This window comes from Notamacropus eugenii, chromosome 1 (assembly GCF_028372415.1).
Source record: "Notamacropus eugenii isolate mMacEug1 chromosome 1, mMacEug1.pri_v2, whole genome shotgun sequence".
Lineage (NCBI taxonomy): Eukaryota > Metazoa > Chordata > Mammalia > Diprotodontia > Macropodidae > Notamacropus > Notamacropus eugenii.
In genome coordinates this window covers 164,226,307-164,241,827 of record NC_092872.1, presented here as the reverse complement: position 1 = coordinate 164,241,827, position 15,521 = coordinate 164,226,307, and the positions used below count along the sequence as shown (strand labels likewise).

The 15,521-nt window shown below is 37.5% G+C and overlaps 1 protein-coding gene across 5 annotated transcripts in view; it reads left to right on the top strand.

Moving 5' to 3' along the window:
* SV2B (synaptic vesicle glycoprotein 2B) overlaps positions 1–15,521 on the top strand; it is a 174,610-nt gene that overhangs the window by 142,793 nt on the left and 16,296 nt on the right. For all 5 annotated transcript variants that reach the window (XM_072617506.1, XM_072617535.1, XM_072617517.1 and 2 more), the window contains 6 exons: positions 459–548; positions 3,068–3,178; positions 3,916–4,004; positions 5,103–5,267; positions 12,980–13,113; positions 14,591–14,791. In XM_072617506.1, the coding sequence (XP_072473607.1) occupies positions 459–548; positions 3,068–3,178; positions 3,916–4,004; positions 5,103–5,267; positions 12,980–13,113; positions 14,591–14,791 (790 nt within the window). The remainder of the gene's footprint in view (positions 1–458; positions 549–3,067; positions 3,179–3,915; positions 4,005–5,102; positions 5,268–12,979; positions 13,114–14,590; positions 14,792–15,521) is intronic.

Genomic DNA, 15,521 nt, shown 5'->3' with positions numbered 1-15,521 from the left:
GAACAAAAGCTCATCACCTGGTAGTCAACCTTCTGATAATAAATCTCTTGACATTTAGCTAGGCTGATGACAGATATACATTTGCCATTGGACTTATACTCAAAGCTTTTCCTGCTTGTTAGGAAATCACAGGGTTCTCATTCCTCTGACATAAGCTTTGTGAACCATGTTTGATCACCATGCAATGAGGAGATTTGAACTTGCGTGCATCATTAAAACTTCATTCCCATTTTACAGATGATATTAAAAGGGAAACTTCATAAAGACTTGAGTGAGTCTCAATGACTGATGAAAAGAAAATAAAGCCTGGAAGGTACCAAACATCATCATCACTTAGAAGGGTTTTTCCTTCATAATTTGAGAGACAATCTCCCAAGATAGTTAAACGAGTGCAAGATGAATGGAGAATGTGACAGTTAATAGTTGATTTGTAATAATCCTTCCCTTGACTTTTCCAGATGGGTAAGCATGATGAAGCCTGGATGATCCTCAAGCATGTGCATGACACCAATATGCGGGCCAAGGGGGCACCTGAGAAAGTATTCACAGTAAGTATGCAGCTGCCTTCAGGAAGCCAGCTATGACTCTTTTAAAACAGGTGTTCTATGCATTAAAATAATGGACTTCCCCAACAAGCAATCCACCCAAACAATGCCTTCTATTTTCCCCCCTCAATGACCAGTTTCCATTGATTTCAACAACTTCTACTTCAAAACTCACCTCCTCTAAGAGGTGATATCTGATCACATGCACCATTCTACTATCTTCTGCACCTTTGGGACTTTCTCTTCCAATCTGGATCATAAAATTTTCCCACTTTCTGACACTTTATGAAATTACCCTGAATTTTTTGATATCTATGTATTTGAGTTTTCTCACTTAGAAATGAGTTCTTTGAGGAAGGCAATGGTGACTTTGATTTATTTATGTCTCATTCTAATATACAGTGCTAAACATGCAACTGTTATTTGCTAAGTAGATGATCATTTAAGTTTTTAGGAAAAATTATTCTTAAAGCAATACAAATGGACTTATCTTGTTTTAAAAGAGTTCTAGGCTATTTGTTGTCCTTTGACAACCCTTTGCAGTATTAGGAATACTCATATTTCAAAAGATGATATCCTTCTTGTGGGATTAACTTTTATGCTTCAATATTTTAATGGCAAATGTGATACTCTTTATATGAGGACTAGCATCATTCATTTTTTCTTTTTCTTAAAAAGGTTCTGAATTTTCTTGCTCCCACCCTACCTTTCCTCACCCTCTGATAGCATGCAATATATTATCAATTATGCATGCAAAATCATGCAAAATATATTTCTATATTAGCAATATTGCAAAAAAAAGCAAGAAAAATAAAGTGAGAAAACTATACTTCAATTTGCACCCAGAGTTGATCAGTTTGGTTACATGGAGGTATACAGCATTTTTCATTTTCATTATTAGTGCTTTGTAATTGTCTTGGATTATTATAATCATCAGAGTAGCTAAGTATTTCACAGTTGATCTTCATTACAGAATTATTATTATTATATACAATAACCTCCTTCTTCTGCTAACTTCACTTTGCATCAGTTCATATAAAGTCTTTCGATGTTTTCTGAAACCATTCCCCTGGTCATTTCTTATAACACAATAATACTCCATCATAATCATATGACACAATTTGTTTAGCCATTCCCCAATGGATGGGCATCCTCACCATTTCCAATTCTTTACTGCCACAAAAAGAGTTAGTACTAATATTTTTGTACATTTCAGTTCTTTTCTTTTTTCTTTCATGTCATTGAGGTACAGACCTAGTGTTGGTTATGCTGGGTCAAAGGCTATTCACAGATTCATAGCCATTTGGGCATAGCTCCAAATTGTTCTCTAGAACGGTTGGACCAGTTCACAGTTCCACTGACAATTCATTAGTGTACACATTTTCCTTTATTCCTTCCAGTATTTTCCATTTCTGATAGATGTGGAGTGGTACCTTAGAGTTATTTTAATTTGCATTTCCCTAATTAATAATAATTTAGAACATTTTTATATGCCTAGAGATAGTTTTGATTTCTTCTTCTGAAAACTACCTGTTCATATCCCTTGACAATTATCAGTTGGAGAATGACTCATTTTTCATTTGACTCAGTTCCTTATATATCTGAGAAAAGAGGCCTTTATGAGAGAAACTTGCCATAAAATTTTTTAAATATTACTTTATTGTCTATGGTACCTTTTTATCAAAAATGTAGTTTACCAATTTCTTTTACTTAGGTCTGTTTTTGTTTTTACTTTGAGATCATGATTGCTACCCCTGCCTTTTTTTTTTCTTATTGTAAAGGACATATCTACATTGTGGATGCTTCCAACCTCATTAGGAAGGACATCTTTACTCTATGCACATGATGCAGTGTGACATAAAAGAAAGAGCATTGAACTGTGTGTTAGGAGATCTGGATTCTAATCTCAGCTTTGCCAGTGATCAGCTAGGTGGTCTTCGTTCTCAGTCTTTTCATTTGCAAAATACGATGAATAATGCCTGTGTCCTAGTACTGTTACAAAGATCATGTCTGTGAAGGGTGTTGTTAGGACTATTCATCCTTTTCTAGAAATGGTCTTAAAACAGAGAATAATCTAAACTTAGTCACATTTTATTCTACCAGTAGAGCAGCCAGGTTTAGTGAAAAAGAATAGTGGATTCAGAATAAGAGACTCTGGACCATTATCTTTGAAGTTTCCTACCTGTAGGTCTATAGGGAAGCCATTTAACCTTTCAGGGTCTCAGTTTCCTCATCTGAATTGTGAATGGGTTGAGCTAAATAAGTCTCGCATTGCTTCCAGCTTTAACTCTTTGATCTTACTTTTCCATTGATCTACTATATTAGGATGAAAATTGTCATAGAGAAATATAAAGTGATCCATCAGCTAGGAAATGATATATGGTTTCATTGACCTGACCTTTTCTTACAAGACATCTAGAGATAATTTCAAAGCCATAGTTTTTGGTTAAGGAGTAAAATTGGGGAAAACATCACTTTGATCTTATATTCTTCAGCTTGGATTTTTTTCCCCCTCCTTTCAGGTTTCCCACATCAAAACCCCCAAGCAAATGGATGAGTTCATTGAAATTCAAAGCTCAACGGGGACTTGGTACCAGCGCTGGCTGGTCAGATTCACTACTACTTTTAAACAGGTATGAATATGAATTATTGATTCTCTGATGGGAGGATGGCTTTGAAGGGATTTACAGCCTCCAGGAGGTGAATGAATAAAGACACTGGCTCAAGTCCAGAAGGCCCCTTACTTATTCTTACTTATGCGAGACAATGCCTGGGTGTGTTGGTATGTGTTAGGAGACTTGGCAGATAATAACTGGTTATATAGCCCTGGGCAAATTATTTAAGTATGTCCCAGTTTCTTCATCTGTAAAATGAGGAGGTTGATGATCTCTAAATTTCCATCTCCTTATGCATCAGCTAATGTGACTCAGATGCAACCGTAGCCCCTACAAGTGTCTGTAAGAAAGGAAGCATGTAAATGAAATCTAGAAGAGATCCTTCTGCATGAAAAAGCTATTCTTGGCTGAACCTGGTACCCACATGGAGGAAACTGCAACCTGACTACTTGAGGTCTCTGGGTGCCTTGTTTACTTGTCCCTTGAAAGTTTGGCTCCATGTGCTTTACATTGTATTTTTGGACTCTCTTTATTTTCACTGGACTGAAGATACTGGGCTGCTATTTATCAGGGATGTTCATGGACAGGAAATGTATACCACCTGAGGATTCAAAATGAATTATTTTACCTTCAGGGTCCTACCTATGATTTTCAAAAGATCCCCTGTACTCTTTGGAAGTAAAAAGTCAGAAATCAGGCCTTTAAAGTCAATGAGATCCTTTCATTAGTAACCACTCTTTGATATGGGTTTGTAGGTCTGGGACAATGCCTTATACTGTGTGATGGGTCCGTACAGAATGAATACACTGATTCTGGCTGTGGTTTGGTTTACAATAGCTCTGAGGTAAGTAAGTTTGTCCTTGTCCTAACCAATGCATGAATAATTTATTAACAGTATCATATAGGAATCTAGAATGTACTCATACTTTAGACTATGTTACAAAGAAATGGCTTTCTAAACTTGTTTATTTTAATTAAGCAGCATGAGTTCAGAGTGTCTCTGGTCTCTCCTATCATCTATTAGCCCTATTAGGCTATCCTCTCCTGTGGATTTGCTTTTGTGAAAACTCCAGGAAGATTGGTCTGTTCAGTGTGCTGGCAGCCATCTGCATGGTAGCCTACAGGACAGAGAAAAGGGGCATTTGCTGGGTCTTCTTATCAAGTCTTTAGTCCTACATATAGACACAAATGTGACCTTGGCATTAGTACTGCTAGACCAAAATGGTGGAGGAAGAGTATTGTCATAAAACCCACAGAGGTAAATTTCACAGTTGAATCTGATATATCATTGTTCTCTCTCATCCCAGTCTCTGCTGCTTGTGCCAAATCAATCTGAATCAGCTTTAGTGGCTATAAGCTAGAGGACTTAAACTTATAACATGCATGAGCGTTGCAAAAATCATAATCCCATGTTTCCTTCAATGTCAAAAATTTGAACTTAAGCAGAGTCACAATCTTATATGTCTCTTAAGGAGACAAACTGTGTTCAATAGGCTACAGATTAAACCACTTAAAGGGCTCACCATGTACTAATCTGAGAGAATAGCTTTAAATATCACCAAGGTTACCTAGAAAACTCAACTGTGAAACAGACAGAAAGCAAAATGTGTGTGTGTGTGTGTGTGTGTGTGTGTGTATACACACACACATATATATGTCTGTCTGTCTCTGTATATGTGTGTGTGTGTGTGTGTGTACACACACACACACACACACACACACACACATATATATATATATACACACACATAGAGAGAGAGGGAGACAGAGACACAGAGAGAAAAGAAGGGAGGCGAAGAGAGGACAAAAGGAGAGAAGGAAGAGGGGAGGGGAGGAGGGATGGAGGGAAGAAGGAGGGAGGGAGAGAGGGGGAAGAAAGGAGGATGACTCAAAAGGCAGACTGAGTCTGGATACTCTGATGTTCTGCCCTTTTTTGCTACAGTTACTATGGTCTAATAGTTTGGTTCCCGGACATGATTCGCCATTTTCAAGATGAAGCTTATAGGGCCAAGGAGAAGATCTTTAAACATGAGCATTTGGAACATGTCACATTCAACTTTACACTGGAAAACCAGGTGCATGAACATGGGAGGTTCTTCAATGATAAGTAAGTGAACGAACTTGGGCTTCCCTCATGTCAGAGTGGAAGGGTAGAAAACAACTCTTTCTTAGAGAGAGAAGGATGGCAAATTGAGGGTGGGGTATGGTGGGAGAGGCACCGTATAATATATCAGAAACTGCATATTTACTCTGATGTACTGTTTTAGGCCTTTATTCATGCTGAACGGTGGGATTTCTATACCTTTGCTAGTCGTGGAAATAATAATATTTGCTCTGAGATTTTTCCGGTTGAATTATTAGAATATGAGAAGTCTAGTCCTGGGATCTCCTGGATTTATAGTAGCCTTCATTACTTACCTGTGTACCCATGATAACTGTATAATTCTGAATTCAAGAGACTACCGCTGGTGATTTTATGTATATATATATATATGTATATATGTATGTATGTATGTATGTATGTATGCATGTATGTATGTATAAAAATCTATTTTAAAAAATTGGACATGGATTTCTCTGGCATAGGGAACTCATAGGGATAACATTCCTACCACTGAAGCAGATTGGCATCTGTTCTGCTATGTGTTGTCTTAAAGAACTGTCTGGAGATCCTGAGGAATGAAAATATTTGCTCAGGCTTATGTAATCAGCCTGAGGCAGGATTTGAACCAAGGTCTTCCTGACTGCTGCCTACTCTCTTCTCATTATATCTTGCTGTGTATATTGGAGATATATTCAATTAGGTAAATGGTTCAATTTAATTGAGACTCTCAGAGAGTATATTATTATTTTCTCTACTAGATTAATCTAAGAGGATTCCATAAACTTCTCAGTTCAGACTGAATAAAGACATGACAGTTTATTGTTGATTCTTATTTATTTTTCAGTTTCAGGTCATTTTAAATGTCATCCTTATTTATATAACCAAATTTCTTTGGAACTTTGGCCAACTTCAGCTATCCACTCTGTAAGATATTTATTTAGAGCTAAATGGGAGACAGTTCTTGGAAAGACGCTTCATTTCAGTCATTGAATTTCTTTTGAGAGATCTGAAACTTTAAACGTTTACCCAATTCTTGGTATATTAATTTCGTTTCGAAATGTGATGTTATGGGAGTGGTGGTGGATTTTCTTTAATGGTGGTATAGAAACATTTCACTTATTTAGTGGCCAATTCCTCAGAAGCCTCAATTACCTATATCCTAGCTGAGAACCTGAAAACAAGTAAAAGATCTCCTCAAACAATTAAAATAGTAGTATAATGAGCATTTGATTTGTTAGGCATCAGATATATGTCTGGATATTAAGTAAATGTTTAAAAAGTCCACACATATTCATTTGGTTTATTGGAGAAGCCCTCAGTTAAAACCTTTTTACTTTTACATGAAATTCTAATGGACAATATCTGACTTATCAGTTCTTAGCTGATGATAATGGATATGGGGTATGTTGTGTTGGTTCTAGAGACAGGCACACAGCAAGACAGTTAATAGCCTGACAGGAAATGAGATAGATAAACTATGTGAAGCAGATATGAGTACTCAAAAAACAGCTGTTGTATAGTATAGTATCCCAACATATTTCAATAACCTTCAAGGTTATTATGAGATAGTGTTATAGGACTGTATTATAGGACAATGTAATAATTTATATACACGTGATGATACTGAATCAACAAGGGAATTAAATTTGTGTTCATTATATTCTGTTTTTAAGAGAGAACACTATGAGAATACCTTTTAGAAAGATTTGCATTGAACACGGTTTTGGTCAATTGAAAAATTCCCCTATGTGTAAAACATCATTCCCTGATGATGCTGGATAAATGAGGCATCACTACAGTAGAAATGCTTCAACACTGTCCATGTATCATGGATTTTGGTATGGGAGTTCACATTCTAAATCTACCTCTGCCACGAGTAGCCATGTGATTTTCAGTAAGTCATGTAACCTTTTGGGGCTTTAATTTCCTCAACTGTAAAAGGACAGAGTTAGACTAGATAATCTCCAAGGTCCTTTCTAATTGTAATGTTCTGTGAACCTCCAAAAAGGAATAAGCCACAACCACCATGAACATGTGTGCAATTTACGTGGATACTTGTTACGATACTATTGGTTTTGGAGCAGAGATTCATTGGGATGAATTAGACCTTTTTCAATAGTACTAGTAATTAAAAAAGCAAGAGACCTCACTTGGGCAATTTCCCCCATAATCTGGTCTGATGGCATTGACCCCAAGGACAATATTATTTCAAGGATTTAGTGTGATACACATCTTTCTATCATAGGTCACTTTTTTTCTGGGTGGTTTGGGCTATAAAACGTTAACCTTGACTTGAATGATGAAATCCCTTTGTGATCTTACCACAACATGTAAACTAGTGGATTCCAAGACTAAACTTTATATGAAAAGTGAATTCTATTAATTGACTCACTCCTTTCCAGTCTCTTTGACTTTTCCTATTCAGGGCTTTCTTGCTTTAGGAGTTTTTCTAGCAGCCCTCCCAGGAGTATGATGGATGAATTGGTACGAGCAACGAATCAGTTAATTAGCCCAAATAAGGAAAGAGATCTCTTTCCTTAGATCACACTGACATCTGGTGGTCTTCAGTGGGAAAGACCTTGCTTTGAATTCCTCCAATCCAATTCTTAAGAATCAAATGTTTCTCTGCTTCCTTACAAAATGTTTTAGCACTTTGAATCTTATTGGCATGTATATAGATTAAATATGCTTGCATGATTAGTATATTAAAAAAAAAAACTCTTCTCTTTTTAAAGGAAAATTCCATTGCCAGAATGTCTCATTTAGGAAATCCCCTTTAAAACCTAAACTGTTCAGTTCCAAGGACCAAGGAACCAAAAAGGAGAAATGTATGGTACAGTAATTTCCCAAGATTTGATAAGAGAGATGAGAACAAGGGTAGAAATTGAAATTGAAACCTTAATCTAAGGTTTCAGAAATGACTCTCTCAAGTTTCTTCATGGAAACCAAACACCACTTTAGCAGAAAGAGGTTTCTTCTTTTTTCTGGGCCCTGAAAGTCTAGTCCATTGGGTTAGGAATTACTTCGGAACAGAAAGGATAATATAAGGATAGGTCAAGATAATGTTTAAACATTGAGAGACTTCACTAAGTTAAGCCCATACTGTAAAGAAAAGAGGAACCATTTCTCCACTCCCATCACTATCTTAAAATCTTACGAACCTTGAAAACACAGTTAACATTCCAGGTTTTTTTGTGAAGAATTTCCTGGTCCCTCTCAGGCCAAAAGTGGTCTCACTCTCTTTTCAGCCTTCATAGCACTTTGTGCCATGCTTAAGGCATTTGTTACTTACTGCCTCATTTGAACTAACTAAATTATGAGTTCTTGGAAGTCAGGGAGAGTTTTTATCCATCTTTGTATCCTACAGATCTTTTAGCATAAGGCCAAATACTTAAGAAGTTCAGTGAATATTTGTTGAATGAGGAAAATGGGTTGGGGAAAAAAATGAATAGACGGTCTGATTAAGAGTCTTCCAGATAAGGCCTCCATTTTAATTTTTGTCCCCTCTGAGTTCAATTCCTGCCCCTAACACATCCTAGCTTAGCACAATGTTTGGTAAATGACAGGCAATTAACTAATGTTAATCGATTTACATATTGATCATGTACTATAGACAAGCTGCCAATCTCCGTTGATGGAAGGAGTTTCTACACTGTAATTTCCCTTCTTAGATAAAAGCATAGTTATGGACCATCCTTCTCCCCCAAACTAAAATGAGAGTTCACTTAGTTAATCAACAAGCATTTATACAAGAACAAAGACAATATACAAAGACCAGACACAAAGACAAAAATAAAACAATGTCTGTCCTCCAAGAGCTTACATTCTATTGGAGGAAGCAGCATGTATTCATAGAAGTTATGTACAGCATATGTATAAAGTAAATGTGATGGAGAGCTTTTTTGGAGGGAGGGGGACAACTCTCAGTTGGAAGGAGAATCAATGAATGAATTCAATTCAACAAAATTCACACAGAAAACATGGTACCAAAGAACCAGTTATTTCAGCTCAGTGCTCCCAGCCCTGTTACCTACACAATCCATAGCACTAAATGAATGGGAAGCTACTGGACTAGTATTATCAGGTTTTCCATGAGAAAGTCTCATAATGCTTAGAAAGGTGACAATAAAACCATCATTCTAGCTCAGTCAGTATCTGTAGTATCATATCAAAAGTCAAGGCATTCACAATTAGTGATTTATGAAAAGCTCTATATGAAGAATCTCAAATTCATATATCACTATCATCCTTTTGCTAAATCAGGTAGGGCTGTTCTGTCACTCTAGAAGAAGAAATTGACTATAACTCCCAGTTGCCACTGAACCTTTGCAGTTTGTAGTGAGGTTGTACAGTGCCTAGAGGGCTGAACCTGGAATCAGGAAGATCCAAGTTCAAGTATACTCCAGACACTAGCCTTCTGACCTTGGGTAAGTCATTTAACCTCAATCTGCCTCACCTTCCTCATCTGTAAAATAGGGATGACAATAATAGCACCCACCTCCTAGAGTTGTTGTGAAGATAAAATGAGATAAGATTTATTAAGTAAATCTTTGTAAATCTTATAGAATTGTATAAATATTATTATTATTAATTATGAAGCCTAACCAAAGTCATCTAATATTTTCCTTAACTTCCTCTTTTGAAATGAGAACTTAAATTATGCATACATTGGCCCCTAAGGCTTCTCAAAATGTAAGAGGAAGGAGATTAGTGGGTCTGCCTACATTCATCAAAGAGCCTGGAATTATGTTTTGAGTTCTTTAATAAATGCTCTGGCTTCAATTTACTTCAACCACAGACTTTCCTAGTCCTTTAAGAAGTATTGTAGGATTATAGGTTTAGAGCTGGAAGGGACCTTAGAGGCCATTGAGGTCCAACCCTTTCATTTTACAGGTGAGAAAAATGAAGCAAAGGAAAGTTAAATGACTTGCTCTGGGTTGCATAGCTAGTAAGTGGCTGATGTGTGACTTGAACTCAGATCATCTGATCTTCAAGTCCAATGGTCATTGTACCACCTTGCTGTCCTACTTTCCCACCTAGTTTTATTTTGGTAACTTTTGTGGGATGGGTAGAAATTTCTATCCTGTACTGTCCTATTCTTCTATTATAGTTATGCTTCACATGAAGAATTTGACAACCCTTCTTTGGAGGTAGGTGGTAGAGTTAGGAAAATAAGATGGAATTTGAGACAAAAAAAATCAAACAATAAATATGTACTAGGTACAAAGCTTGGATCAGTTATACTCTGCATCACTACAGGGAATATCCATTTCAAGATTACCAATCTTCTATATTGCCCTGGCCTCACATGACTGTCAAAATGGAATTGGTTCTGTATATGAACCTACTGACATGCTTCGATATTGTATATATGGTGTGTCTTTGTATAGAAAAAGTGAAAGCAACATAATAATATATTATGGGACATTAACCCTTCAGCTGCCCCTGCACGTCTCTTACACCCATGCAACCTTGAAACAGTGGGCTCCCAAACCAGTCATTCCAGTGAAGACACAGTTCAGTTTGGTTAGCTCTCTACAGTCATTCCTTGTGAGTGGGCAAAAGAGTATTGGAAATATAATGGTGTTTCCAACTGATGTTCAAGTAATGGCACCAGTAGATCCAGATGAAGTTAGCCAGAAGTCCAAGCTTGTGATCTAACTCCTCCTTACAGCATAAACACATGGACTTGGAAGCAGACCAAAGCTCCTCCATCTGGGACCTCCATCTTTTGGTGACCTGCTGTGGACAAGGTCCTCTGAAAGCTTCTTGATGCTACTAGCTCATCAATAAGGAAGGCAAGGCAAATTTACTGCCATTCCAGGCATCTCTGACTTTAAAATCATTTCTAGATGCCTGGAGATAGGTCACATTTTTTTTGTCTTTTTAACTCTATGGGAGGAGCTGACCTGAGGCACAGAGCTGTGGTGGTCAGATATGGTGTAGATACCTACTACCTCCTTCCTACTATTATAGAGTCAGTAAAGACATAGCTTTTGTTATAAACTTAGTTACTTGGGTAACTTGGCCAGGGCTGAAGGTGGAACTCCAAAACTTTTTTTTTTTTTCAGGCCACACAGGGGTAGGACAGATATGAATGGGTGTGCTTGAACCCAAACCTGATTCCCTAGTAAGGGTTAGGTGCTCTTGGCTTGAGGAACAGTCAGAGCAATACAGCTCTTGATGTGGTCTCAAGAATACCTACTGTTTGTACATCACAGTGACCCTTTCTTTTTTTTTAACTGAAAATTTCCTACTGCTGATTTTCCTCTTTACTCCTAAGCTCTTTTAAATAAAGATTAGCTCAGTAGAGAGATTAGTAATTGGGGATGAGGGAAGCTGTGCTTGTTTATAAAGTTTACCAACACATTACAGAAATTATCTTGAATTTGAAAGTTCTAGAATGTGTCCCATAGGCCTGCCTCTTTTCGTTTCTCCCATATATCTGAAGCTTTTTATAACTCACTCGGAGGAATATTTCAAGACCTGTGTACTTATTGTTTACTTCTGTGATTTATGGCTCTTCTATACCATTTGCCTTTGGCAGAACAGTAGGAGATCACTAAGTGTCCCATGACTGCTTTATTTCTTTGTTAAAGAGGGAGGTTGAGCAAGTTAAGCAATAGAATTCTAGAGTAAAATACCTTGGGCTTGCAAATTCATGTGGATCTGAGACCTGTCATTTAACAGCAGAGGGATGACTTACTTATCTGAGGAGTTGTCTCTGACTTGAGAGTGACTTTGTGAACTCTCCTTTGAGGGGGATAAGGAGTGGACCTAGACTGTGATTTGAATAATAGACCCATCTAGGCTATCACCTCTTCCAGAGCTTGTCCCATTACAACCTTCAAGCATCATGGATCACCTCCTGATGATGATGAGGTTCTGGGGTGAACCTTTATTTCAGTGTTAGTGATTCAAACTCTTTGAGCCATGAGTCACGGCACAATTCTTTCTGATGAATAAGCAAATAGAAAACTAAAAAGAAGAGATAAAATATGCAAATCTTACATACAGTCATACTGACCCACATAGATAAAGCGTGGGAACTTTGTATTGTATCACTCTGAACCTCTCACAAACATTTATGTTCTGTCTGTATCATAGATAACTGCATACATGTTGTCAGAGACATCCTAGTGTAGTGGATAGCGGGTTGGAGTTGGAGGCAGGAAATCCTGGATTGAAATCTGGTCTCTGATACTTATTTGCTGTGTGACCTTGGGCAAGTCACATAACATCAGCGATCTGGCAACTCTCCCCTTGCAGTGTTCTTAAATAGAGACATATTCCTACAGGCTGAATATTGACTTAGAAAACCATGAATTAACATTATCTATATTGTATTTTATTTATTTTGTTAAACATTTGCCAATTCCATTTGAATTTGGTTCAGGTGGTGATCCTTGGACACCTCTACTCTAGGCTGTTGTGGTATGCAAAGGTGGGGAAAGTTCCAGCCTTCATGAAATCAAAGGGCAAACATTATCTTACAGGAGTTTAATGTATACTCTACCACCTAAGTGTAGTGTTCTCTGTCCATGGCAGGTGCTAAATAAATGCTTTTGAGACTGATTTGGATTGACTATGGTGTCAAAGTGTCTTTAATCCTGCAGAGTCCTCAGCACACACTTAGACTGTTGTCTTCTTTCTATTAGAATCTCAAGGCTCCGTTTTCACTGTGTGAATAATTGTAATTGATGCCTTTTTTTCAGGTTCTATAAGATGAAATTCAAGAATGTAATCTTTGAGTCTTCCCTCTTTGATGAATGTTATTTTGAAGATGTGGTGTCTCCTGGGACTTTCTTCAAAAACTGCACTATTGAATCGACCATCTTTTATAACACAGGTAACAGCAGTATCGGGCAGGCACCAGGCAGAGATGCTTATCTCGGAATAGCTCTCATGAATATAATAGTAATAATAACACTGAGAGGCAGTGTGGAATAGTGGATAAAGAGCTGACCTTGGAGCCAGGAAGTCTTGGGTTCAAGTCTTGCATCTGATACATTCTGGCAGTGTGACCTTGAAGAGTGAGTCTCTAAACTTTTCAGTGCTCTCGACCAATTTCCTAGACTAAAAGGTACAGAGAACATGCCATACTGCCTAGATAGAGGGAATGTTCTCATCTGGGAGTTTCTTATCCCAGTGAAATCACAGGACCAACTCCCTTCCTTCTCCCTAATAATTGTACCCATGCACATTGTGTTTTAAGGTTCATACACTGTCCTATTTGTATTATAGATAACTGTATACATGTTACCAGAGACAGCCTGTATAGTGGATAGGAGCCTGGAATTGGAGAGAGGAAAGCCTGGCTTGAAATCTGGTCTCTGATAATTATTTGCTGTGTAACCCTGGGCAAGTCACATAACATTACCTATTCGTAGGAATCCTCCTAGAGCAGGATAGGATGAGGATGGCATCATCATCCAGTGAAAAGAATGGTCTTCAGAAGACTGGCATGGATTTTAGCCTCAGTTTACCCTCTAATTATTTTCATGACCTTGAGCAAATTGCTAAACTTTTCCATGTTACAGTTTTTTCATGTGTGAAATGGGAACAAGAATATTTAATGGGCATATCTTAGAGGACTCCACAGAGGATGAAGGTAGAGGAAGGGAATAAGCATTTGCATATCTCCTTCTGTATGCCAGGTGCTGTACTAATCACTTTTTACAAACATTGTCTCATTTGAAATAATGCATCAATGCCTTTTGATAAATGAAGAGATAGAGGAAGTTTCCTTACCTGGTGGTTCTCTTTATCCATGACATGACAGGTCCAATCCCTGTCTCTACGGTTGTCCTTTATAAGGTCAAATTTAAAAAAATCAGGGATATCCCACAAATATTTTAAGCTTCCATGAGTTAACCCATAAATTTACCATACTTGAATGATGCCAGTTTTAATTATTACTAATTCCACAGATAGTTTACTTTTTTTATTTTTAAGCCTGATGATCTTTTTCTTACTTAAAATTTTGAACAGTTTTTAAAATATTTAAAAAATATTTTTAAAAGGTTTTCCCCCTCCCCTCTCTCCCCACCTGAATTAGCCTCTTTGACTTGGAGAACTTCCTTTGTCAATGCTGACACCCATCCCTTGCCACCCACAGAGGCAGCATATGTTTGAGTCACTCTACCCTTGCCCCTTCCTCTTTCTTCTTTGAATTCAGTCATAAAATTCAACAGACATTTATTAAGCACCTGTTATAAATTCCAGACACAGTGCTAGGAAGTGGGGACAGTGCTGAAGATGACATGCCCCAGTGAGCTTACATTTCATGAATAAACTGTTTTAACCTTGGCTTCTTTCCCTTCCAGATCTCTATCATCATAAATTCATTGGTTGCCGGTTCATCAATAGCACTTTTATGGAACAGAAAGAGGGGTGTCACCTGGACTTTGAAGAAGACAATGACTTCCTAATTTACCTTGTTAGCTTCCTTGGCAGTCTGTCTGTATTACCTGGCAACATTGTATCAGCTCTGCTCATGGACAAAATTGGGAGAATCAAGATGATTGGTGAGCTTAGAGAGAGTGGTGGCCAGTATACATATAACTTGGGAGACATGTCTGTTATGCCAATAAGCAACTTTCTGGCTATGAAGAAATCATTTCCCCTCTCTGTGACTCAGTTTTCTCATATGCAAAATGGATAAAATCATACTTGCTCCCTCCATTTCATAAAGTTTCTATGAGAATGTGATGAAAAAATAATATTTTGGAAAGTACCCTGGGAAAGTTTTTTTAAGGCAATAGACAGACATGAGTAACAGGAAACTTTGGTAAGGGAAAAACTTGTTGTTTAAATCCAAATATCTTGTAATGAAGAGAAAGTTATCTCTGATAATGGAAGGCAGAGAATACAGAAAGTACACCACATGCCAATTTGTAGCCTTCGTAGTTAACTCTTGAGATAACTCTCTGCCCCCAAAACCCCATTCATTTGCCATGTGAAGGCGATGCAAACTACACTGGTCTAGGAATCAGAAGCTACTTTGTTGAAGTTCCCAGGTCTGTTCTTTATGTGTTGGGTGACTGCTCTTTGAGACTTAGTTTCCAAATGGCAATAACCATTCATGTCTTAAAAACTCTGGTAGAATTTGGAGGGAGTAGATTTCCCACTCCTCCTTGATCGTTTAGCAATTGCCAGGCAAAGTCAAGGAGAGAAATATAATCTCTTTTTTCCTCATCATGAAATTTCTAGTTGATTATATTAGCCATAATTGTTAATAGTTGTTCATAACATAGG